The sequence below is a fragment of the Mugil cephalus genome, chromosome 9, assembly GCF_022458985.1.
Source record: "Mugil cephalus isolate CIBA_MC_2020 chromosome 9, CIBA_Mcephalus_1.1, whole genome shotgun sequence".
Classification (NCBI taxonomy): Eukaryota; Metazoa; Chordata; class Actinopteri; order Mugiliformes; family Mugilidae; genus Mugil; species Mugil cephalus.
The window spans coordinates 15,348,650-15,372,727 of NC_061778.1; the positions used below are offsets into that span (position 1 = coordinate 15,348,650).

General features: G+C 44.5%; 2 protein-coding genes and 1 non-coding gene across 5 annotated transcripts in view; 1 reads left to right on the plus strand and 2 right to left on the minus strand.

Moving 5' to 3' along the window:
- Positions 1-2: 2 nt before the first annotated feature.
- Positions 3-9,486, minus strand: LOC125013215 (NACHT and WD repeat domain-containing protein 2). Of its 2 annotated transcripts, none has more exons than XM_047593673.1 (10): positions 9,240-9,486; positions 9,037-9,125; positions 8,249-8,356; positions 7,260-7,457; positions 6,834-6,975; positions 6,608-6,756; positions 6,056-6,388; positions 5,784-5,885; positions 4,650-5,421; positions 3-3,684 (listed from the first exon to the last, which is right to left on the minus strand). In XM_047593673.1, exons 1-10 carry the CDS (start codon positions 9,307-9,309, stop codon positions 563-565), a joined length of 5,085 nt encoding a protein of 1,694 aa, XP_047449629.1. In that variant the 5' UTR covers positions 9,310-9,486; the 3' UTR covers positions 3-562. The 2 variants fall into 2 exon arrangements, with proteins under 2 accessions (XP_047449629.1, XP_047449627.1); XM_047593671.1 differs by having other exon boundaries at positions 6,056-6,415.
- Positions 9,487-9,644: 158 nt separating this feature from the next.
- LOC125013218 (F-BAR and double SH3 domains protein 2-like) overlaps positions 9,645-24,078 on the minus strand; it is a 55,756-nt gene continuing 41,322 nt past the window's right edge. For both annotated transcript variants that reach the window (XM_047593678.1, XM_047593679.1), the window contains 9 exons: positions 22,236-22,325; positions 22,076-22,138; positions 18,301-18,435; positions 18,022-18,105; positions 17,733-17,910; positions 16,692-16,912; positions 14,172-14,364; positions 13,995-14,089; positions 9,645-13,783 (listed from right to left, as the gene is read on the minus strand). In XM_047593678.1, coding sequence (XP_047449634.1) covers positions 13,691-13,783; positions 13,995-14,089; positions 14,172-14,364; positions 16,692-16,912; positions 17,733-17,910; positions 18,022-18,105; positions 18,301-18,435; positions 22,076-22,138; positions 22,236-22,325 — 1,152 coding nt within the window. In that variant the 3' untranslated portion in view covers positions 9,645-13,690. The remainder of the gene's footprint in view (positions 13,784-13,994; positions 14,090-14,171; positions 14,365-16,691; positions 16,913-17,732; positions 17,911-18,021; positions 18,106-18,300; positions 18,436-22,075; positions 22,139-22,235; positions 22,326-24,078) is intronic.
- trnat-agu lies at positions 14,589-14,662 on the plus strand. The gene has a single exon. It is a non-coding gene; the product is annotated as a tRNA-Thr (tRNA).

Here is a 24,078-nt window from a genome sequence, read left to right on the forward strand (position 1 = left end):
AGTCACTCATTGATAACAATACAAAACAGGTGACTTCTTTATTCAAAAATAGACGCAGATGAAACATCCATTCATTCAACACATTGTTCAGGCAAAAAATGTGACAGAATCTTTGTTTCATCAATACGCAGCATAAAAAAGATACAGAGCAATTAGATGTTGTTTTTCTTTTCACTGAAATGAAACTAAATGGTTGGTTACTTTGTTTTCTGCAGTGATGTGAGTCATCATCAAGGAGCCAGACCTGCTGCACCTAAAACAAATGATTCAGATGGAGACACTGGCGTTCACCACCTATTAACTATACCTTTATATCTTAGAATATATGAAATATTTCCACATAAATATGTTCAATAGATACAATGGACACTCCTCCTTTTGTACTGGGGTCCTTTGGGTTCTGTGGGTTGGAGACCTTGGTGTTTTTCATGTTTTTTGAGTTGCCCCTAAACCGTTTTTGTGTGTGTCTGTATCAGGCTGCATCCTGCTGGGGATACCTGCTGGTGAGTGCTACATGTCTAAGTCCATAATGCTGTGGCTGAACGGAGTGTAATCTAAGCTCTTAAGACCATGTAATATTGGCCTTGGGTTGGGGAACCCAGCTGAGCGGTGCTCTGTCGAAGGGGCATTGCTTCAGCTGACCAGTAACACTTTCCCTGCACCTCGCCTTTTCTTTCTCATGGATCACGTAATCCCTAACAGAGTATACACCTACAGACCCATCCTCAAAACCCACAAACACACACTGCCGATCACCCACAACCAGAGTCAGCGGGCTCTTGGGTAGACGTAGGCTTCCTATTCTTTCTCCGTCTGAGAGTCGTGTGACTGTGAGGACGGGCCTTGCATGCAGGAAGCAAGCGCAGCCCTTCCCCAGTCTGGAGGGGTAGGATATGTGGGCAGCATAGGATCCTGTTTTGTCCAAGCAGGCTTTGATGACAGGGCCCTCAGCTTTGAATGAGCACAGCCTGACCTGAGATAGGTCCAAGAGGTTGATGGAGTCATTATCAATGGACAGCAGCGCGTAGCTCCCATCAGAGGACGTTTGGAAGTCCTGTGGCTGACAGTGAAACATTTGTGGCAGCTGGAAGTGCCTGCACACTGTCTCCTCTGCTACTTTCCAGGTGTACACCGCCCCTGACTCAGTCATCACCACCACAAACTCTGGGTGCTCTGAAAGCGCGTGGAAAGCGACAACGCGCTCCGAGCTTTCCACGCAGGAGAAGCGCTTGCTTATTGAGCCCGACCACAGACTGGCAGCGACCAGGTCCCCAGAGTGACGGCCGATGAGGAACGTGCTCTCGGGGGACACCTGGGCGTCAGATAGGTGCAGGCGTATGCAGCAGACAATACTTCCCTGAGTCATCTTCCAAACACGGGAGAGCCCTCGCTCAGAAATGCTCACTCCACAGTTGCCGTTGGGTGTGATGAGGACGTTTGTGGCCCTGCTGCCGCTGATTCGCAGAATATCCTCGCCGGTTTCTGTCTTCCAAACGTAAATATCTCCCCCTGAGAGCGACACCAGGTGGATGCTTTTTGGTGAGAGCTGGAGCTTTTCCACAGGGCCATCATGCAGGAAGTAAGCATGCGGGAGTCCTGTGTCTAAACTCCATCTCCACACTTTCTCTGACCCGTCTGTGGTGTAGAACCACTCGCCCTTCTCATCAACCACCACCCCTTTCACGCCGCATCCCATTTTCGGAGCCGTCCCCGCAGCATCGATCACCTCAGAGTCCCACACTGTCAGGCAGCCGCCGTGAGTGACACAAATGAAGTTTGAGGCCATTTTGAGGAGTGTGTGAGGCTGATTGGTCGTTTCTAAAAAGAGAACACACTCACCAGAGTTTAGCCTCCACCCCAGGATATGGGGGCAGCTGTCCAACAAAGCCAGGAAAAGGTGGCCCTCATTGGAGAGCACAGCTTGAGTGAAGGCTCTCCCTCTTGGAGCTAAGAACTGGTCCCACATCTCCCAGTTCCATGTGTCCCACAGTGTAACCTGGTGGGCTTGACACACCAAAAGATTATTGATTTCCTTGGAATAATCTGCGCTGAGAATAGTTTCGGATTTACCCCGATTAAAGATTTCTCTGGTGAGTTTGGGTGGTTGTGTTTTGACTCCCATATCCCATAAAGCTACATTGCCATTCCTATCAACACATGCCATTTCCTTCTTATCTCCACAGATGATTATCGACGTGACTGCGCTGCAGTTTGCGCTCGGACAGGAGCCAAGCAGGCTGCTGGTTTCCATGTCAAAAATGGACACAGTGCCGTCCTCCTGGCCGCAGTACACACAAAAGCCTTCAGAAGAGAAAGCCAAGCAGGTCACAGAGCACTGACACTGGCAATGAGTCAAGGTCTCGCTGGAAATATCAAACACACTCACAAAACTCTCATTCTTCCAGCATATAAACAACTTTCCCTGATATGCAACAAATCCCTCGATTGTGCCTGGTGTTGTTTGGTTTAATTCAGTTTTCAAAGAATCTCTAACCTCTACAAGCACCTCTGGGCCTGTCACATCCCAAACGAAAACCTTGTCGCACTGTGTCGAGAGCAAGAAGAATCCACCGCTGCTCTTCACTCCAGCAAACTTCAGCTCCTTCTGTTCGCAGCTCAGAGACAGTCTGACGACATCACATCTGGCGCCTTTCCAAATCCAGGCAGAACCATCATCCATGACCTCTGCCACAATCCCGCACTCTGAACCAGCAGTTTCTGTAACACAAACCTCCTTGGCTTTGTCCCTAGGCTTTAAATACTGAATGGGGGGAACAGAGGAGGGGCTCGGACAGAGTGCTACTCCTAATCCACTTCTTGCCTTCCTGCTTTCCTGTCTGATGTTTGTGACATAACTCTCGAGAGCAGGAAGGACTTCCAGATAAGGCAGGAGGCTTGTCTCCATCACTGCAGGCAGCTGCAGGGGTGAGCTCTGCAAGAAGCAAGCGGAGGATTTAAAAGCGCTTGCTAGGAGAAGCCTTTCCCTTGAAAACACAAACTGAGATTCTCCTTCATTAGACTCCAGCATGTCTACCAGATCTTCTAGAAGACCAGCTTGAACCATTGCCTGGTGAAACTCTAATGACATTAACAACTCGTGCTCCAGCTCCTTCCACCTGCCACTTTGCTGCAAGTGATGCGGCAATTCTATGAGTTTCCTCAAGTTCACCCGACCACCAACAGCTTTGGAAGGAGCAAAAACATATGGTTGGTCTATTTTCATTGAGGGTTCCTCGCTTGTTCCAGATGTCTGGTTCAGAAGAAATGACTTCCTACTTCCACAAACCCACTGGCCACTGAAATAGTCCGCCATCTCTGAATGAATCTTCCTCCTTACGTCATGACTGCCTAGATACCTTTCGAACGCGACCAACCTGAAATGCCTGCTCACCCAGGACAAAACCTGTGAGCCTGCAACTGTCCTTTTGATGAGAAAGCTCTTTAAATCCAAAAGAAGTCTCTCAACATCGACCTGTGGGAGCTGCATCTTAGAGCCTTCACTGTGACGAATATCGTACAGAAGATCGGCGAGCTCTGCCTCAGCGAGCCCGGCCCTGGAGAGGGTGAGGTAAGAGACGGCACGAGCCACGGCAGAGGAGCTGTGTTTCTGCTCGAGGTGATCCAGCAGAGAAGAAATGGATGAGTGGATGCCACCAGGGATGGACGCCTCAGTCACGTCTGAATCTGGCAAGGGAAGGAGAGAAATGTAATGTAGGATCTTTTTAACTTTTTTTAACTGAACAACAAACTTGTATATCTTAAATCTAACTTAGTTTCTAGGGCCATAGAACTTCATTAAAAGATGTAAGCTATTCACTATTAAGGAGAGGCCTTTTACTAGAATGAAATGTTGCAAATATTATGTTTTAGACCCATCGTACCTATCTATGATTCACTGTCACTGCCTCCTAACAAGGACACAGTTTTTTTCACTATGTTTTAATTATATTGAGGAGGAACGTCTCATTTATTGATTTATTTGTTAATTTTCATGATGGATTATTAACAAAACTGATTCACAATATTTTATTCAAGCAATGATATACAACCTAAAATATATGATTTTAGATATTTGTTGTTTTTTTTTCAGATGGAAAAAGTATTAATTTGCTCTTAATAATATTAAAAATATTTGAAGTCATCCCTTGCAGTAGCTACTGTACAGTAGTAGTGAGTCTGATAAATTATTTAGTGCAGGGGTCTTCAACGTTTTTCAGGCCAAGTACCCCCAAACTGATGGAGAGATTGAGTCCCCTACATGTGTTCTATGTTAAACTTGGCCTAGTGCTATTTATAAATATACATTATTATTATCAATTTGCATTGAGTATTAAGCTGTTCAAATAAGGCACAGGTTCAAATAGGGTCGCTGACCCCCTGTTGAAAACCTATGATTTATTGTGTTGGCCTGTCAACTTCAAAATGACAGTATGTTTTTTGAAGCTGGTATAAAACAAAATATGGATTTTTAAATTTTCTTTTTCATAAATATCAATTCTGTTTAATTTTCCTACTCATGACTTGACTCCGCTAATCTGGAAACTGCGATTTAAGGCATGGGATGCTCAAATATCAGATATGCGCAAGAGATGACCTGCCACATGCGGTTGCTCTCGGTTTTCATTTTTGTGAACTGTGTCAGTTTGTACCAGAGTGCCAGAGAGAAGTGAGGGTGTGCAGGAGTCGAGCGTAGAGAGGCAGGCAGCAGGAGGTCAGCGCCTGGTTCACCAGGGCCTGTTGTCCCGACGTCACCCTCCTCCCTGAACATCCCAGCAGCGATGCCACCATCTTCACAGACTGCTTCCTGTCCACCGATCCCAGCTGGACGCACTCTGGTCCTGACTCCTTCTCGCTGCCTTGTGGGTAATGGAGACGGACGGCTTGTAGGAGATGCGTTCGGTTGGAGGTAACTGAAAGGATGAGCTTGACATCAGGAGGTAAGGGGGAGGGGAGGCTGTTGATGATTTCGGGTCCGACCTCGTTTTCAAGCTGATCCAAACCATCGAGGATGAGAATAAGAGGATGTTTATCAGAAGGCAGGAGGTTGCAAAGGGATGAGAGACTTTCTTTAAGTTCAGAGAGGTCAGGTTTTATGACACTAGAACTGAGTCCTCTAGGATCTGGATGTGATATTTTAGGTCTACACTCAGAAACACACTCTTTGGTGCTGGATTCAGTGTGAGGATCCTGCGCAGATGTTGAATTAGAGTTGGATATGTTCCCTCTGGATTCACAGGATGGATCGTCCACATCTGTGCCATGAGAGGAGCTGGGATTCTGCTTAGAGGTTGAGTTGTAGTGATATCTCGAAGCTATGTGACGACACAGACCGGACAGGAGACATTCTGGCGACGTATTGATTGACAGGTTGCAAAAATGAGTGATCACCACGGGATCGCTGTCTGTGAGCCAAGACTTCATCTGGGGAGAGAGACACATGGAAGCACCCATAAGTCTGTGCTCCAATGCAAATTACTTCTTCCTTGCAGCTCTAAATGTATGTTTGCTGGTTTCAGGTTTTTAAATCTTTTTTTGATCCAGTTTTAAATTAAAGACTCATTTCTCTCAATAGAGATGCTAGTTAAAGAAATACTACTCATTTTGATTAATATCTCTTTACGTACATTGATGATTATTCATTGACTGACAAGAAAGAAGCTCAACTAAATAGAAAGAAGGATAGATTGATTTGCGGCCTAGAATTCTCTTGAAATATTTTTGAAATAACAAGATGGAAAGGAAACTCTGTCTACCGGTTTCACATTACACCTCAGTGCACCCACCTGCTGAGTGCAGTGGGCCAACAGGACAGTCTTTCCCGTGCATGGTCCTCCTGTCACCACTAGGGGGCACCGCCTGTCCCTTCGCTCCACGTAGTCTCTGATCTACAGTTGGTGAAAGTAAACTCCAGTCATTAGAGTATCACCACACAGTCATAACATATTAAAAACAAGAGTCCATGACATGACTTTTAGATTTTTAAATTAGATGAATAAAATAGAACTAAAGTGCTGCTGAACATTTAACAATGTCAGACAACGTCCTCCATCCTGACCTTTCCCTCCTCAGGCTGGGAGATGTCATAAAACCGAGACAGGAGGACACCCAGCTGCTCCTGCTCGACCTGCTCTCGGGACCAAGCATCGCACAGAGGAGAGTCTCCCTCGGCGTCTGGGACGTCCAAGCTGCCAATCAGCTCCACCAGGTCAGAGTACACCTGCTGGCACAGAGACTCGGCGTAGCCTCGCCTCCTGGTTGACGTGTAACCGTGGCGACGGTCACACTCTGTGGTTCTGGTGTAGACCAAGAGTTGGCAGGAAGTGATGAGACTGGGGAGGAAGCCGGCGCACAGCTCTGACAATAACTCGTCACTGGTTGGGGTTAAGCTCTGTGTGGCCGCGTCAGAGGCCCCGGTCTGAAAAGAGAGAAAACTGATGGATAAAATGATGTTTTGTAGCATTTTTGATACAATTATTATCTGACACAAGTGAAAGGACAAATACAATTCATTTCAACAGACTCACACAGACGAGGTATAGAAAACTCCTCAGTGCTTCTCATATCAAATCTGTCTGCCATGGAGTGAGCTGATATACATGCATTTTACCTCCGTCTCTGGATGCAGCCGGTCATTCGTCATTTTCTTTTCCCTTTCTCCTTTCGCGTTGACGACCTTGTGGACGTAAACCAAGCAGCGTCCAGCTATGTCCTCATCGGGGCACTTTTCTAGAGCGAATCGCAGGTCTACGTCGAGGGCTGGAGCCAAATTATAAAATCATGCTTTAGGAATGAACCAACCCTGCCCACAGACAGACACACAGAGTGTATTTCACCTGATCTGCAGAAGCTGCGGCCTCTCTCTGGAGTCATGAGGCCGCTCTGGACACACAGACTCACAGCAGTCTGAAACACCTTCCTCAGCTCTTCTTCTTTAGCTTTGATTTTCATTTCCTCCTCTTCCTCCTTAACCTCTTTCTGCAAAAGCAATGAACTAGTTTAAGAGCGTTATTTATCCATGCTAATTATGACGTATAGATTAGGAATGCCTTATGACAGACAGCGATTACATTAGCTGAGATTTCTAAATGCTTCATCGTGAGTAGATGCGTTGCACCTGGAAGACATTAATTTCCACATTTAAATAACTAAGAGGTAAATCTGTTCCAGAGTCTACACAAGCCCATTAAATGTAATGTGTAAAGTAGAATAAATCTAAACTAAAGAGTAAATAACTAAAGTATGAGGCCCAGAGTGATCACCAGGGGAGGGCAGGTGGACCCGTGTGAAGGTCTCAGGCAGTAGGAGGAGGGGATGGTGTTCTCGTCCCTCCGGTACGCGCTCTCCAGCTCCTGGGTGCTGACGCCCGCCCGCTGGCTCTCCTCCAGCAGCAGCTGGTACTCTGACACCTCCACCTGGGAGGGCAGAGCGCCTGGGCCATACTGATGTCCCACCAGAGCCTGCAGCACCACCACGTGGACACAGAACAGCAGCACGAGGTGCACGGTTTAGCGCGGGTTAGTTAGCATACTTGTATTTTTGTTTATTTCTAATTTAGGCATAGACATGCATCATTACATGCAGCACTTGGAAAAGACTTTGGTGCCTTTAATTTGCTTGATTAGTGCTCAACAACTCAGATGTCCAAGTCTTTTACAGTGCGTTTCTACTGGAATATACTTTTCTTAATTTCGTCCATGTCCTGTACCTTCACCATGGGGTCTGCAGTGACAGAAATGTCAAAAAATAAAACAAAAAGGAATAAGTAAGATTTTTATTTATTGATTATTTTTTTTTACCTGACATCTAAACTGTACCTCAATTATGTAGCCTAGGTTTTATACCTGCATTTGCTATATTTTACCTATTCCTTTTTGTTTTGATAAAAGAATCAGCATTATTATTATTCAAGTTAAGAAGATAAAATTTTTGATAAAAAAATAATAGTAAATAATAAATAAGTAGCAAGAAAGCAGTGTATTGAGTGAACTGTGTAGCACTTTCCCCCAAATACCAGGGTAAAGACACAACTCCAACAGCTAAGATGTTTTTGACCATCTTAAAAACCAAGGCATACACCAAAAAAAAAAAAAAGAAGCCAGACACGCTTTTATTTTGAAAGCTTAAAAAACAAACCCTTAGAAATAAACATCGACTTCGACCCACTGGCACACGTATCAAAGCCAATGCGTGGTTAGTTGGTTGGTCTATACTCAGAGAGTCGGGGAAAAGTTATTTATCATTTATTCACCAGTAAAAAAGGTCCGGACGAACTCTCTCTACATTCTTGTATGAGCCGCTGCCTTGTGGTCTCATCGGGCCATCGGCTCGGATCGCTGGACTCAAACGGGTCTATCACCTGCAGAGAAACACGCACGGTTCAAAAACAACGGGGCAGGAAAAGCTCAGGTCCGATAACAGTTTGCCCCCAGGACTGGTGCAGATAACGTATCATGTTCTTCCCTCTGTCTAATTACACACGCTGCCGTGTAGTCTACCGGTCGAATGGGCCCGAGGCGATTTCATACACACATGCACAAAAACAGAGATGACACAATGCAGGCAGCCGCGTCACAGCTGCTCGTCCTGTTTGTTGTCAGATTTAATTAAAGTTGAGTAGAATCGACTGCACCTTTAGACAGGGAAACAGAGAACACACACACACACAGTACACAATACACAGTACTTGTTTTGGTGTTGCTTTGTCAGCATGGATGTCTCTGTCATGGGCCCACGGGCTAAGGAGGTTTTGTAATTAAACAATCAGTCATTTTTCTAGTTGACTGACAGAAAATGATTTTGCAGGTACCGTCTCAATAGTTTGAATGCACCGTTCAGCCACAACTTTAAGACCACTGAAAGGAGAAGTGAATAACATGTGACCGTTTGACCAACTTTTGCCACAGCTTTAAAAACAAAGCAGTTCACAAAGTTTGGATTATAGCTGATGCTCTTCAGTCTGCCAAAACACACAATAAAGACACATATGCAGAAAAACTAAAAACTTTTTTTTTTTAATTCCTTGCAGAGAGTACTCACCCTGACATCCAGTCCCAGTGAGTGTCTGCAGTGCTCTCTAAGTCTGGGGAACACACTCTCTCTCAGAGCTCTGCGTTCAACCACGCTGTCTACGGGGAGCATAAAAACACAACATACACCTGTGCTCACAAAACGACTCGACAGAGGACGACAACAGAACAGATTCAAAAATTCAGCTTCAGTGACGTGGACCCTTCACGTACCTCCTGGGTTGGAGCACAGATAGATTTTCACACAGGACGAGCTGCGGTCTAGTTTTCCTCTGGAGCGCATTCCTACCCAACAGCTGTTGTTAAAATAGGAACCGATGAGGGAAGAAAAGTTTCGCCAGGAACATTTTCAGTAATCCTGAACGGATGCTTTCCAGCTGTTTTGTCCTCCTCCGAGCTGGAGTTTCTCTTCTCTCTCCTTCGCCGCTCAGGAAATTCTGGCCTCGTGTGTTTATGCAGTGTTATCAGGATCACGCCCACTTCTCATGAATCTACGCAACACACACACACAATGCTCATTATGTATCTGGATATAATGTATATAGATTTTTAGGGCTGATGTGACAACACACATAAATAATTAACTTTAATTTTTTTTTTAAAAAAGTGACTGAGAAACAACTTTCCATATTTTTTTATTAATTAACATTTGTACACAATAAATACAAACTTTATTTTTTTTGTACAGCCAATAATAATACGCAGAAAGACTTATGCACCTGTTCTCATTATTGTCACCACGGCAACAGTCTGTGACGAGAGAGAGAGAGAGAGAGAGAGAGAAAGTGAGAGAGAGAGAAAAGGAGAGAGAGAGAGAGAGAGAGAGAGAAGGCCAGTTGTTCCACCACATCGGTAACAACAGCAGCTGTGCCGCTCCAAATCCACGCATGAAAAATAAAGAACTTTATAAAACATGGAAACCAAAAAAAAAAAAAAAAAAACAGGCTCATACCAATAATCAAACACTGTGGCGGAGAAAAGGGGGAGGTCGTCATTAAAAAGGGGGGAAATAATTCAAAGAGGCAACGAGGAGTCGAAAGTTTCATATTTGACGGACTGACTGATCCGAGCGTGTACGGCGGGGGAGTTTAGTGGACGCTGCTTCAAACCATGAACTTCAAAACAAGTTAGAAAACTTATTATAGATAAGATCTCAGAGAGATCAAGGAGAAGCCGATGCTTACAAAGCTGATGGCGGTTCTCACAACAGCAGAAGACTCGCGTTATGAACGTGGTGCTAATTCCAGCATGCTTCACTCTGTTAGGCGTGGATGCTACACGAAATGTTTTGGTTCCTCGCGTCACCTTTTTCTCACCTCCGTAGATGAACCCGATCAATTTGAGTCCAGATTAGGACTTCAGAGGATCTTCCTTCTCTTTTAACAAGAGGCCTAAAGCTGTGCCCCAGCTCCATACTTCATACTAATACTATACTGATCTTCATACCCTGTTCTGTTTTTGCATTCATAATACAAGAAATGAAAATACTTTACAGATTACAGGAAATGTACAGTGATCCGTTATTTTCTGGAACAATCACTTTGAGTAGGTTTAGGGTCAGAATTCAGCATCACCACAGTCCCAAAACTGACAGTTAGGTCTACTTGACCTTGTTTAGTCATCAGCGTAAACGCCCACTGAACTCAAAACCTCTGAGTAATATGTATCAAGGACCTGGGGCACAACTTCAGAGTCAAAAATCTTTCGTCTAAACAATCACACTCAACAACAGTCTGACAAAGAAGCAGCACACACACACACACACACACACACACACACACACACACACACACACACACACACACACACACACACACACACACACACAAAGCACATTCTCTCTACGTCCTCAATCAAATCACCCCTTAAAGGAATTAAGGGAAACACCAAACGACACTGTCCACAATCACGTCTCCATCTCTTTGGAAGAGAGCGGAGATCATCTTAAAAAGCATCAGTTACACTGAGACAAGGAGCGCCCATAAAATACCTCTGATTTCTGTATTTGTAGCTACAGTGATGATTCATCAGTCTCCTTCCCGAGCATTCTGATGCTATGTGAAGGTACTGCTACTTTCCAGGGAAGGTACAAAATAAATAAAAGTGCTACGCCGCCCTTTAGGCGAGGAGTTTTAAAGGCTTGGAGCGGGGGCGGGGGGTAGGGGGAGCGGGGGGTTTATTTACTTGGAGTTAAAAAAGAAATGCAAAAGATTTGTACTTAGCTCAATTTGAATGTCGTTAGCTAGCTTCACGCGATCATGCCTGCTTTACGCGCCTCTTTTGTTTCTCCCATCATCAATCAAAGCTGAAATTTTAAGACAGGATGAGAAGCTATAGAAAAGGTAGGAGGTTCATTTGCTTTTTATGAATGAGCGACGCTCGCATAGCGATAGGATGGGGACAGGGGGGGCAACAGAGGAAAGTAATAACTGAGAGCGTAATGGGTGTCAAGTAAAAAAGGTTATAAATGAACTAAATGAGGGTCTGCAGAGAAACACGATACACTTCATTCTGTGCTTTAGAAAAACTCCCGGCCCCAAATATTTTTCAGTGTCTACATCATCTCAAATAAAAAAAAAACCTTCATCGCCACATAGTGAAAACACCCGACGACACCGGTGCCTCCTCCAGAAAAAGACACAAACCCACAGAATGAGGGGAGATATAGCAACGTGTGTGTAATATAATGTATGTGTGTGTGTATATGATAACCACTGGTTCACACCGACTGCCGATGGACAGAACAGACGTTAGAGAAAAGAGGGAGCGAGAGACGTGAGGGAGGGGTGGGAAGAGAGGTGAAGCCAAGAGAAGAGGGGAGGATCCAGCCTCCTTCGACTCTCGGTTCCTTTCACCCTCCCGCCCTCCCCGTCTCTCCTTCCTGCTGTATATACAATGCCCTTTCAGTATAAGATGAAGATAAAACTTCCACTACATATCAGACATGGAGTTAGTCTATATGAAACGCTGTGCATAACATTCCTATGACAACAGTAATGTACTGTACTAATACACATTAAATACGTTTGATGATAATGACTATATATGGCTGAGGGAAGGGCTGGGGAAGGGGGACGCCGCGTCCACGCACACCACCCAGTTTCTCTGTCCATTTGCTTCAGCTCCTGCCGCACACGAGACACACGACGAGCCTGGCAAGTTTCCTGCTCGTTCCCTTTGGTCAAGCTGACATTTTACGGAGATGTGACACTTGCAAAATGTAGTAAAAGAAAAATTCTTTTGCCCCTTCTATTTTGAGACATCTGCTCATTTATCTGTGTCCCATTAAGCCTTCCCGTTCTCCATTTCCCTCGCAGCATAGGACTGCCTCAGTTTGTGCTTCTCATTTATGACCATAATTTGATTGAAGCTGTTTAAGGAACTTCTGGATCCTATCAGAGATGAAAGCATGATTCAGTTTCCAAGCTGCACCTTTGTTTCCAAATCCAAACGGAGAGGATAGAAAACAGACGGCATGAAGTCGTCCTCTACATCTTAGAGGTTATCTCCTCTGCGTGGGTGGAAAATAGATAAATAGAAGAGTTAAACAGAGCACACCTGAAATGATCAACCTACTGAGTTACACTTATAAATGTTGATTAAAGCTTTTGTGCAGAACAATTTGTCTCCCTCTTCTGGTGGTGAGAGTTATTACACAAACAGTGAGTGAGGAGTGCATATGCCTTCTCTTCTTTTTTTCTTTTTTTTGACTCTAACCCTTCCTCTTAATTCTCTGGACAGTCAGAAACTTTTCTTGAGTGCTTTCTAGATTCTATTTCCTTGTTGCTGACTGCGAGAGACGATGAAACTCACGGGAGCAGAGTTACATTAGTTCAACTCAGGTTTCTCTGCCACGGGCTAGGCCACACTCCTGCTTGCTGCTTCACACAGTTGTTGTTGGTTTAGGCAAAACACAAACCGCTGCTGGTGAGTCAGTGCAGGAATGACGCTGCAGATTTAAAACTCAAATACGAAGAGATTTACCTGGTGCTGCTTAGCTCAACCTGGATTGCTAAGGACTTGAACGTTCATTTATTTAAAGTCCTGCAATGCAGCTTTTTATAAATAGCATTATGCGTGTATTCAGTTATATTTTTATATAACTGTTCCGAAAAACTTTTACTACATTTTGTCAATTTCTAGGATCCAAATCTTCTCTCAGGCTTCGTGATTATTTTGTTGACAACAGCCTGTGCGGAGCGATAAACTGCTCTTACTTATCTTGAAGTAAGCTTAACGAGCCAATAGGAAACTTGCCAAACCCATTTGACTTTTTGTCACACTCCTCTTCACCCAAACATTCTTCCTCCTCTTCACCGTGCCCTGGCTTGCTGCCCCATTGAGGTGAGGTTTTAAGGCAAGAATGGAAGGACGGGGAGAGGGTGAAGCGGGATGCCGCCCTCCATTAGGAAGCTAATACGGAGATTATTTAATTGGATACTCTGTCTTTACTCCCCCCCTCCCCTTTCTCTCCTCTCCTCCTCAACTCGAGGAGGAGAGAAGATGTGAGGTGGCCCGAGGGCTCGATGTGGTTCAGTTCAGTTCGCTTCACATCCCTTTATTTCAGTTCAGAGCAGTTCAGTTCCTCAGCCTGTAGGATACATCTGTCTTTCATCTGTTTCTGTGTGTGCCTATAACCGCCTGCCAGCTTGTCTGTCTGTCTGTCACACCAGCGTGATCTCCACCTCCTCTGTCTTGTCGCTCTTCTCCTGCTGTCGGCGGGCGTGCTGCTTTGGTGGAGGAGGAGCAGCTCGCACCTGCAGCGCAGAAAGAAAACGCATTTAAAGTTTAAGGAGAGAGTCGAGCAGGGGTGACCTATATTTATTCCTAATTTAAAAAGTAATACATTGTTTATTTCCTGCTATTGGATGCAAACCTGTGACATACAAACTGTTTAAAGGGGCATTTTAATTCACTTAACAAAAAAAATGAACATGAAATATAGGTAAAAAGATATTTGGTACTTACAGGTCGTAGCTTCCCTGGGCCTCCTTCAGGAGTGAATCTCAGCGACTGAGTCTGAGCAAATCCTGGAGACACTGGACTCCTCCCAGAGCTTTGATCTACACATTCACAGACAATATTTTAAGTAATGAGTCACAATGACATGACAGTGAAAGGACGTTGCGCGTGACTGTGCCTTACTGTGAGTGGACAGCGGCCCTTTGTGTGACGAGGCAGGCAGTGGGGGCTTATGGTCCCCGTTAAGTGCAGTGGAGGGCGAGCGCGGCAGAGGAGGCGGGGTGGAGGTCTCGGGGCTGGTGAAAGGGCTGATGGGAGGTTGGTCGTACAGCGGAAGAGGTGGCAGAGACGACGGTAGCTTCAAAGATGGAGAGATCTACGGAAAGAATCGGACAAGACCCTTGACTTTAAACCAGCTGGAATAATTAGCAAATTCTATGGAAATGAACACAGAACTGACCGTCTAATTCAAACCTCAGAGTATGAAAAATATCTTAAACAGTGATTTGTTAGTAATTTGTATTAGACAACCTAAAGAAATAAAAAATATGTATGTAAAAAACCCAGTGTGGTGTGTAAGCTGGTGCATGGGGGCACCAGGGCGCTGTGGCTTAGTTGGTTAAAGCGCCTGTCTAGTAAACAGGAGATCCTGGGTTCGAATCCCAGCAGTGCCTTTTCTACCCAGCCTTCTGAGGAATAGATAACACTAGCTCCCGAAGAACCCCAGTCTTACCTCCTAGAAATAAAGTTTGCATATGTTGAATAGAATATTTAAGTTGTCTAATTGTAAACCCACGTCTGGCTCTGTTACAAGTGAACACCATGCGTTTGGGTCACAAGGTTCCAATTAAATGTAATAGAATTGGAGCTTCTGAGATATGCTGTGTGAAAGCAGTCTGCCAAGAGAGCTGCAAGATTTCCAACGAGAGGATGTGAGAATTATAATTGACTATAAGAATCGATTTTAGATGGTTTTTAATAAAGATCAATTTGAGCTGGTGTCACCCAGTATCCTAGATGTGGTCTTACTGGCAGCAGAGCAGCTGATATGAGGTTAGGTGAGTACATTCACACTTGTCTACTTTATTTTTATTATCTAACTCCAGATGTGTGAAGCAGTTAAAATTACTAGTGATTTTTATTAAATTTACTAGAATTTATCATCTGCAATTTCCTCTGGTGTAAATTATGTTATAGTTCCTGATGTAACCCACAAATCCATCTGTATCCATCATAGTATCTCAGTCCATCATTGTGTATATTTTACACACTAATCTCCCCAGTACATAGGTTTTCATCTGTAAATAGTGTCCATGTACCATAAAAACAACCTGTACCAACCACGTATATACCATTATAATTATGCTACATACACTTACTGCTTATTGCACTTCTGCTTCAATGCTAAACTGCATTTTCTTGCCCTGTACCTGTACATTTGTAATGACAACAAAGTTAAGTCTAATCTAATGAAGCAATGCCATGTATAAATCAGGATGTGGTGCGTTCACGACACACACGGCCATCTCTGATCCTTAGCTTAGTTGGTTAAAGCACCTGTCTAGTAAACAGGTTCGACTCCCAGCAGTGTCTTATTTCTACAAGCCCCCAACTCATGCTAAATAACCACCACCTACAGGGCTCCCAGCCGAGGAAGGATCCAACAAAGCCTTCCACTGCTCCAAAGTGGCTGCCTCTCTGCATATTCTCAGTGACCTAAGAGTAATCTAAGGCATCTTATAATACTCTTAGTAGTATAGTGATGGCAGCAGGCCTGCCATTATACATAATATGCTGTTTGTTTGTTTTTTCTTGTTGTTTTTTTTGCCCACTTTTGCAATTTTTATTCTTTTGTTATCTTATTCTCTTGCTCTTATTTTATGTGCCACTCTTCGCCCTCCTAACTGCCCTTCAGGGATAAATAAATTTTTTTCCCGATCCTGATTCTGATAAATGATGGAGGGGACTTCTTAGAAAAGAAAGAAGGTGGGTGCAAGGATGCCACCACCGATGGATGCTTTGGATAGGGAAAGATTTAGCAAGAATACTTTACATTTTCAAGTTCTAAAGCAAAGCCCCAACAAGCTGGTAAGAAAGAAGTATGTTCTTAATAGAAGCCTTGTGTTTATGTCATTATTATAGTACAAACAACTTGACCATTTCCAAAGAATCAACAAGGATGACCAGGAAACCAATCTTCACCACATAACGGTTAAGCGACGTTAAAAGTTGTTGTGTTGCGTGTTATGTCTACAGGCTCATAGGAAGGGAGAGGCTGTATCCTTCCTGTTGCTGGACCTCTAATAGAGCAGCACTCAGTACCCCAGATAAGAACTTCTTTCTGTGATTGCCGTTCCGGGTTTTTTTTATCAGACTCCTGCAGGAACACGGCAGTTCTGATCCACTGTTTGTGAACTCTGCCCTGCTGATAGACGGACTGCACAGCAGGCAGGAAGGGAGGGGAGCAGGGGTATAAAGTGGCACTACACTCAATCCTTGGCATTTCTGCCCTGAGGAAAGACTGATAAGGCCAAATGTCTAGCTCAGCTCCGGAGTGCTACCTAAGTAAGAGCGTGTCACCATTTTAAATCTGCTTCCACACACGTCTAAGGCTGCTGATGCCTGATGCGCCCTCCTCAACATTTGTGATTGCGCGTTTTATGTGAGATTTATTCCTGTGTGTGTGTGCAGGTGTTGGCATACCTGTGTGTCACCCGGCCCTCCTCCCCTGGTCTCCCCATTCTCAGTTAGATCCTCTACAAGCACGGAGGGGAAGACGCCCACCCGTCCGTTCAGCTCGCCCTCCCAGAAGCCGTCGTCCGTCTGAGTGTCGCGGCTCAGCAGGCGGATCACAGCTCCCTCGTTAAAGGAGAGCTCCTCATCGGCCTGGCCCTCGTAATCGTAAAGTGCGCGGACGTACACCACTGCGGAAAGACAGGACGACAAAGGCGAGGAGAACGCTGTAAAGTGTCACTCGTAAAGAATAATTATTTTCGGGGACGTGTTGTTCCTTCTCTGCTTGGCCCTCATTATCATAGAGATACCGGGGCACACAGCTGGAGGGAGGAAGATATGGAGACGACAGAAAGACGTAACTGCAACAATAATTAGGTGACAGGATTTCTTCGCCAAGTGTTCAGGTGGAGCAGACGGAGCAATGGCAGTAGAAGAAAAACTGAGTTCAGGAAGGAAGGATAAAGACTGAATATGACTACAGCAACTAGATCCCAAAATGACCAGTCAGTGCTTATTTCTAGACCTTTTCTGTTATGCATTGAAAGTGTGTTAGACCATTCATGCACAGATAATGTAGGTTTCTCCCTGGAGCCATTAATGCTTTGTGAACCATATAGGTGTGGCTCAACATTTCTCAGAGATAAAGTATCTCCAACCTTTTTTAAAGCCTGTCATGAATTTCTAAAGTTAATTTACTTTTGAATTAAGTCGTGGACCTAAGGATTTTGTCTTCAATGCTGGCTGCATGTGGACTGTCAACACTGGTTTGTTGAAAGACCAAACCAGAATTAAAGGCCACGGTAAAGCTCCACTCTCAATCATTCTCTCACATCACTGCAGTGTCAGCCACTCATGTTTTATTTTATTGCTAGATAAACAAATGAGTAATGAACGACTAATCAATCATCAAATATTGCCTTCTCTTTTGTAATTTCTTCTGTACACATTTTAAAAATAGAAAAATGCTCATTTACACTGGTGATTTACTGTTGTGATTAGGCTACTTACTATTTGTGTCTCCGTTGATAAAGCCAGAGTGCAGCTCCGGCTCCGTTGAGTTGGACGAGGTGTGGGACCGAGCGTCCAGCGTAGCCAGAGACTGGAGCATGCTCAGTAGGCTGTTGGAGGTGGGGAACTGTAGGTATTTCTCTGGGACGTAGCCCACCTGACCTGTCTTATTGCGTGCCTGGGACACAAATGAACATAAAATGAATGGCAGAAGCACATAAGTCCATAAAAAAATTTTAAAAAAAGTTACATGACTGATTGATTAGTGTCTATATATCTCTACAGGCACCTTGACCCAGTCCTCCATGTCTCCATCCTCAATGACCTCCAACATCTCCTGTTCATCAATAGTTAACTCGTCCGGCTGAGAGGCCTGTGGAGACACAAAACTTCTTTATGAATGATTTATTTTAAAACGCTATGAACGGTGTCACACCGACATTTCCTCGTCTTCTCCTTCTGCACATGACTGTGTACACGATGAAACCGTGTGCTGTAGATGTTCCTATCACGCATGTAGGTGTGTGATCATGTAACTGCAGGGTTTAAGCGTGTGTGCGCTTCATACCTTGTACGAGTACAGGACTTTGCAGGTCAGCGGGTAGTTGCGGAGGGTTCCCGAAGGACTGGAGCTGCTGTCGTCGAAAACTTCCATATTCTCTTCACACTCTTCGCCTTCCTCGCGCTCCAAATCCACTGTGCCCTTTAACACACAAACAGAGCCACAGCCAGATAAAGTCAGAACGGCTGATAAGTACAAGGACGCCGAACAGAATCTCCACTCACCTTTAAAGCAAAACAGTAATAAATGTTCTTGCAGATCGAATAGAGAAATGAATAAAAACTATAAAAACAGTCTGGTACAAACTGTCATTTAACACCTGTTACCTTTTCCTTCCTCTTCTCCTCAATCTATACTGAGGACAACTTGACTTTTGTTCCTGTCTCTGCTTCCACGTCCAGCTCAGTGTGGTGTACTGTCGCTTTTAGAGACAGGTGCAGAGGGACTAATGTTTCATATGATGCAGACCCTCCCTCTTTTGTCCAACATGAATTTCACTGGCTAGCGTGGACGCCATGTGATCTACCTAGTAGAAAGATCCATCACACACATCTAACCGACCCGGCCGGGGAACAATAGGGAGCGCGATTGTGTATGTGTGTTTGTCGACTCCTAAGCCATTGTGTTTAGTCATCAGATTTCTGTTGACACGGTAAACTCGACACCGCCGCAGAACAAAACAGACGTGTGTTTTGTATATGAGTTAATCTCTCTAACTCGGTCTCTTGGATATGAGAAGCTATTTTCTCGAGAAACGCAACCCATGGTGTGTGTCTAGAGGTATTATGTGATAAATACGACTGAAAACACAACAAATATGTTTGATCTTTCACCTGTCGATTGTGCAGAAAGTAATTTAAGCTGTGCCCCCGAGTGCAATGTCCCACATCACATCCTCTTTTAATAATTTAACGCAAGTCCCACATGAATGTGTCTTTGAAGTTGCAGTTCAAATGAACTGGTCACACTACGGAGGAAGTGAAGGGATTAGCAGTTTTAGATGGTTTCATCTGAATGCCTGTGGTTTAGTTCAATAGTAGCTGAGACTATTCAGTCTGAATCTAAGTAATAATGTGGTGTTAAAGCTAGAGGATTTGTGCACTCACAGTAGGAACAAAACTGTTGTGACCTGTTAGAATCCGGAATAACCACAAGGCTTAGTTCCCCCTAGACATAACAAATCAATCTGCACTGTTATTCGTGCAGGGACAGAGTTTACACAGTAAAAGGGTGGAGATTCTGGACATGACCATGATATACGTTACACGGTGAAGAGAATTCGATTCAAGGTGTTAGAGAACAACTTCCAGTTCAATATTTTGAGGCAAGGCCACCGGATGTTTATTGTGTTACATCACTCTTATCTACTTTACTGCATGGATTCTAGAGTATACTGCATAGTTTGGGGGCCAAATCCATTCCATCCCTGAAGTGAAATGACCACTATGTATTTCCGTAATAACCCAATAAAATGTCCCCACGTCTCAGCGCGCGCACCAATACAGATAGGATGCAGACCAGTGGCAGGTTTTATTGGTCCTGAAGGTAATAACTGTGAAAGTGATATTGTAATGAAGGCGGTGGCTGCCTGAGAGACTGGAGAGTTCGGGGCTCGCTGTATTTCATACCCGTATTAATAAAGTTGAGTGGAGTGGAGAAATGGCCGAAGGAAGTGCCTGCTCCCTGCTCTCATGGTTTTTTCAGTGCCCTCCTCTGCACGTAATTATTCACAATCCATTCATCCTTTCTTCTTTCTGTTGCCGTTGGTGACTTTTTGACCTCTCCCCAGTCTGCAAGCTGCTGTTAACAATCCCCCCTCCAGTTTTCCTTTCCTTCTCCCTGTCTATTCATTTCATCCGATGCACGTTCCTCATAATAAGAGTGATCTTTCTTTCTTGTTGCCAGTCTCTTAAGGCTCCAGTGGATTTGGAAGAAAATCATAGACTGTTGACCTCCCGTCTTGTGCTTGAACAGTGAATGTGCCTCCTGGTCTGATCTTTTAATGACACTCAGACCCGATGGAGTTGGCAGCAAAGTTAAAAATGAAAGAGCAGCTGAAAGAACACGAACATCTCATCTCATCTCCTACTACGCGGGGGTTGCTGGAACCTATCCCACAACATACAGACAAACAATTTGCACTCACACTCACACCTAAGGGCAATTTCAGAATCACCAATTAACCTAACGAGCATGTCTTTGGAGGTGGGAGGACACTGGAGTACATGTGAACTCCACCCAGAAAGGCCTGAAACGGACTTGAACGCAGAAAATCTCATGAAAAAAAAATAAAATAAATAAATCATGCAATTTCTGACAACTTGCAGGTGAAGATGTGTATTTCTTCCAGTATTGTGCAGCCTTACAGTATCGTACAGTTATGCCACCACCCGTCACTCTCACCCCAGCATCCAATTTTACTTCAGCATTATCACTCAGATGCTGCTCTCTCCTCACCTCTCCCTCCCCTCTACATCGCACCACCCCTTCTTTTTCCAGCTGATTCTATCCTTCTTCAGTAATTGTCTCCCTGCCCCTCCGTCTTTCGCTGCGCAGCTCCTGCTACATCATCCCCGCTTCTTTCTATTTACCTCCTCCTCTATCCCTCCTCCTCTCCTTCTCACACCGAGCATCCCCCTCTCTTCCTCTCTGGCGGTAGCTGCGAGCTGCAATATCATGTGAGCAGAATGTCAAGTGATTCCAATGGAGCAGATTGACTATCTTTAGGCCGGCTGACAGACAGACACACACATGTGTCTGCTCACAAAGTCCCATGTGGCATTACTCTCCTAGTCATGCACATGCACATGACTCTCTGTGTACCTAATGAAGAGACCGAAAACAAAAAATGCAAATAATGCACATAAATACCCATAACTAACGTGACCTCAGGTACGCTATTTACTGTGGAAATCCTGATCACTAATGTCTGCAGAGTAAAGACTGATCTTCTCATCTGACTCTTAGCAAGAAAGCAAAGAGGGTTAATGGGGATCTAATGCCACAAGTAATGAGGGAGATGAGGGTGTAATACTACCTAGGGTTCACCTCTTTAGCCTTGACATGCATACAGTATGTACCGCGCACTCATAAACGCGATGAGGCGGCGAAAAAGATCTAGACTCAGTGAATCGCGCCATGAAAGCCAAGGGTCAGGAAATAAAAACTGCAAGCAGCGTGAGGACTGCATCAGTATTCCAGGGGGACAGCGGGGCCTTTTAAGAGCCTGTAACTGGTGTGATAGATGATTAGGCAGCAGGGCCGAGGGTCAGTTATTGTGAATGTTGCATCATCCTGGAAGTGATCTGTCAGGAGGACGAGTCTAGCTCGGTGGTTTTCAGTTGCAATGAAAACATAAGGAATTGAAGGTCTACGGTTATGAGGCGTCGAGGTGATGTGTAAAATTGTTTCGTGAAAGGTCTGAACTGTGTGCAGTGTGTGGTTAGTGCGAGAAAAAAAAAACTAAAACAACAGTTGCTGCGGCACAAACAGTTCAGTGATCTGATGAGTAGATAAAAACACAAACGTGCAACACAAACAGCTATCCGTGAGGGGGGTGGGGGGGTTATTCTTCTGTTTTGCCTTGTAGGTGTGTGACTTGTACTTCCCAGCCAAGTCTGAAACTGTGTTTATGCATTAGCCGTCGTCAGCAGATTTGAATGTAGTTGTAGCAACATTAGGATGTGCGGTGTATAATGTTGTGTTTTTGTGACAACATGTTTGGGTCCGATAGCTTGGCTAGAAAGCAGCAACGTAAGCACAGTGAGGGGAAGTGTCTCACCGACAGTGAGGGATCGTGGGAAGTGTAGTTGGCCCAACGTTCATTCTCCAACTCCTCCATCACCTACAGCATGCAACAGAGAGAGTGGCGGGTTTATACGCACATTTCAAACACGAACACATACTCATCTGCGTCAAACTAGGCAGAGAAGGAGACACACCTGGTTCATGGCGCTCTTCAGCCAGGTGTCCACGGCAACGCCCACTTGCCGCAGAAGGTCCAGCCGAGCTTCAGCTTTCAACTTTATTGTCTTTGGAGAGAGAGGGGTTCAGAAATGTTAAAAACGCAAGGGATTGGCCCACGGAGCTTCCTTCTGCCACTTTTTTTTGCTCTTTATGCGTCTTGACTGATTTTTTCCCTGAGATGGGATGAAGAAAATCCCTTTATACCTTACAAATAAATGTAACGCATTTGTTTTATTTCCACTATGATGCCGAAACAATACAAACACAGACAGAATAATTGGACCTGAGTGAGCGCCTCTATATACACAAAGCACCCAGATGAGCTCCATCCCTCATAAACAATAGGTTTTTATACAAATAGTTTTTGAACTCATGCAGAAAGATGGAATTTAAATGAACCCGAACACCAGAGCAAACATAAGCAACTCTCTCTTGGCATTCGGCTGCAGGAGCACCAATCACTGACACATATGAACTGAATTCACAGCCAAAAATGTGGTAAAGCTTTGTCACACGGGCCTCTAAACAACAAATCTTCAAAAGTAGCTGGCACTTTATTTTAATGAGCTGCGGACACTTGGATGTGCTGTGTTCTTTGCTAATGAGGCGATATGATGAGGCTACAACCACCAGTCTGGAAACCCCTGAGATTTCCATTCAATCTGTCTCGCTCAGCTCCCTCTTTCCTCTCTGATCCTTTTTTTTTTGCCATCTCTCAGCGTTTTCACCACTTTTCTCTTTCATTACCTGCTCTTTCCTTCCTCATTGATGCTGACGGAGCAGATTGATAGCTTATGGCTCTACTCCACAGAGGTGTGGAGTCAAACAGACAGACACGCTGTCAAGACGCCCTAACAGACTCTGATCAATAAGGCCCTGAGCCTTTTAACTGCCTATGCTGTTAGTCTTTTTTGTGAGAAGTGCCCCAGAAATACTAGAGAATCACACTGGCTTCAACTTCTTCTGCTGACCACAACCAATATAAAAAGAAGAAAAGTTAAAATACTGCAAGTGTATTTTTTCACTGCACGTAAAAGTAAGCGATCCTTAAAACAACTGGAAGCAGTACATCATTAACAAGCAGCCAGCGGTGTGCGTACACATCGCTGGTAGGTAGACACCACAAACTTAGTCAGATTTTTCCAGTTGAGCAGCTGTAATCAATACAGCCAGAACTGACAGGAGAAAGACAGAAAAAAATAGATGGAAAGACGGAGAGGCGGAGAGACACTGGAGGGAGAATATTCAGCTGTCTGTGAATGATATTGAATTATTCAGTATGATGGGACCACCTTATGTACAAAGAAATCTATTGCAGCAGACTGAAAGCATTCAGATTTTTAACGCCCCGTAAAAAGGGCTGCTACTAGGTTGCACTCAAAAGATGACAAAAAGCCACAAAATACTTTATACTTTAAGTCAAATTTCCAGATCGTATTAGCTTAGTTTTTTTTTGTGGTGAAATGTGTGTGAAAGCACGATCGGCTCTCTTCTGGATGCCATGTGTAAATGAGACCAGATTGTCTGGAGTCAGTCTGAGAACAGCTCAGTATGGAAAAACAGCCTCTTTCTTTCGACTGCTGCCTCGTCTCGCTCTCATCCTCTTCTTAGCTTTGTGGAAAGAGGAAATCTGCAGAAAATGCTCATAATCTAAATGCTTAGGTTTGTTTTGCAGGAGCAATATTCTGTGTGGTCAAATCATTTCTGAATCCTAAACAGTCGTGACAATGGACACAGGCTTTTCTGAGGGTGTCCTGTGGTGTCTGAAAACAGGGCGCTGTTAGTGGGGGTCTTATGGGCTGAGGGGAGGGGCCTCTG

Bases quoted from the DNA above. Each gene is read 5' to 3' on its own strand.
- LOC125013215 (XM_047593671.1), bottom strand. From the start codon at position 9,309: ATGCGCTCCAGAGGAAAACTAGACCGCAGCTCGTCCTGTGTGAAAATC. The intron at 7,458-8,248 runs GTGAATAAATGA...GTGGTGCTGCAG, and splicing joins CGTCCGGACCTTTTTTACTG to GCTCTGGTGGGACATCAGTA. The intron at 6,416-6,607 runs GTAAAATGCATG...CTCTCTTTTCAG, and splicing joins GGCTGCATCCAGAGACGGAG to ACCGGGGCCTCTGACGCGGC.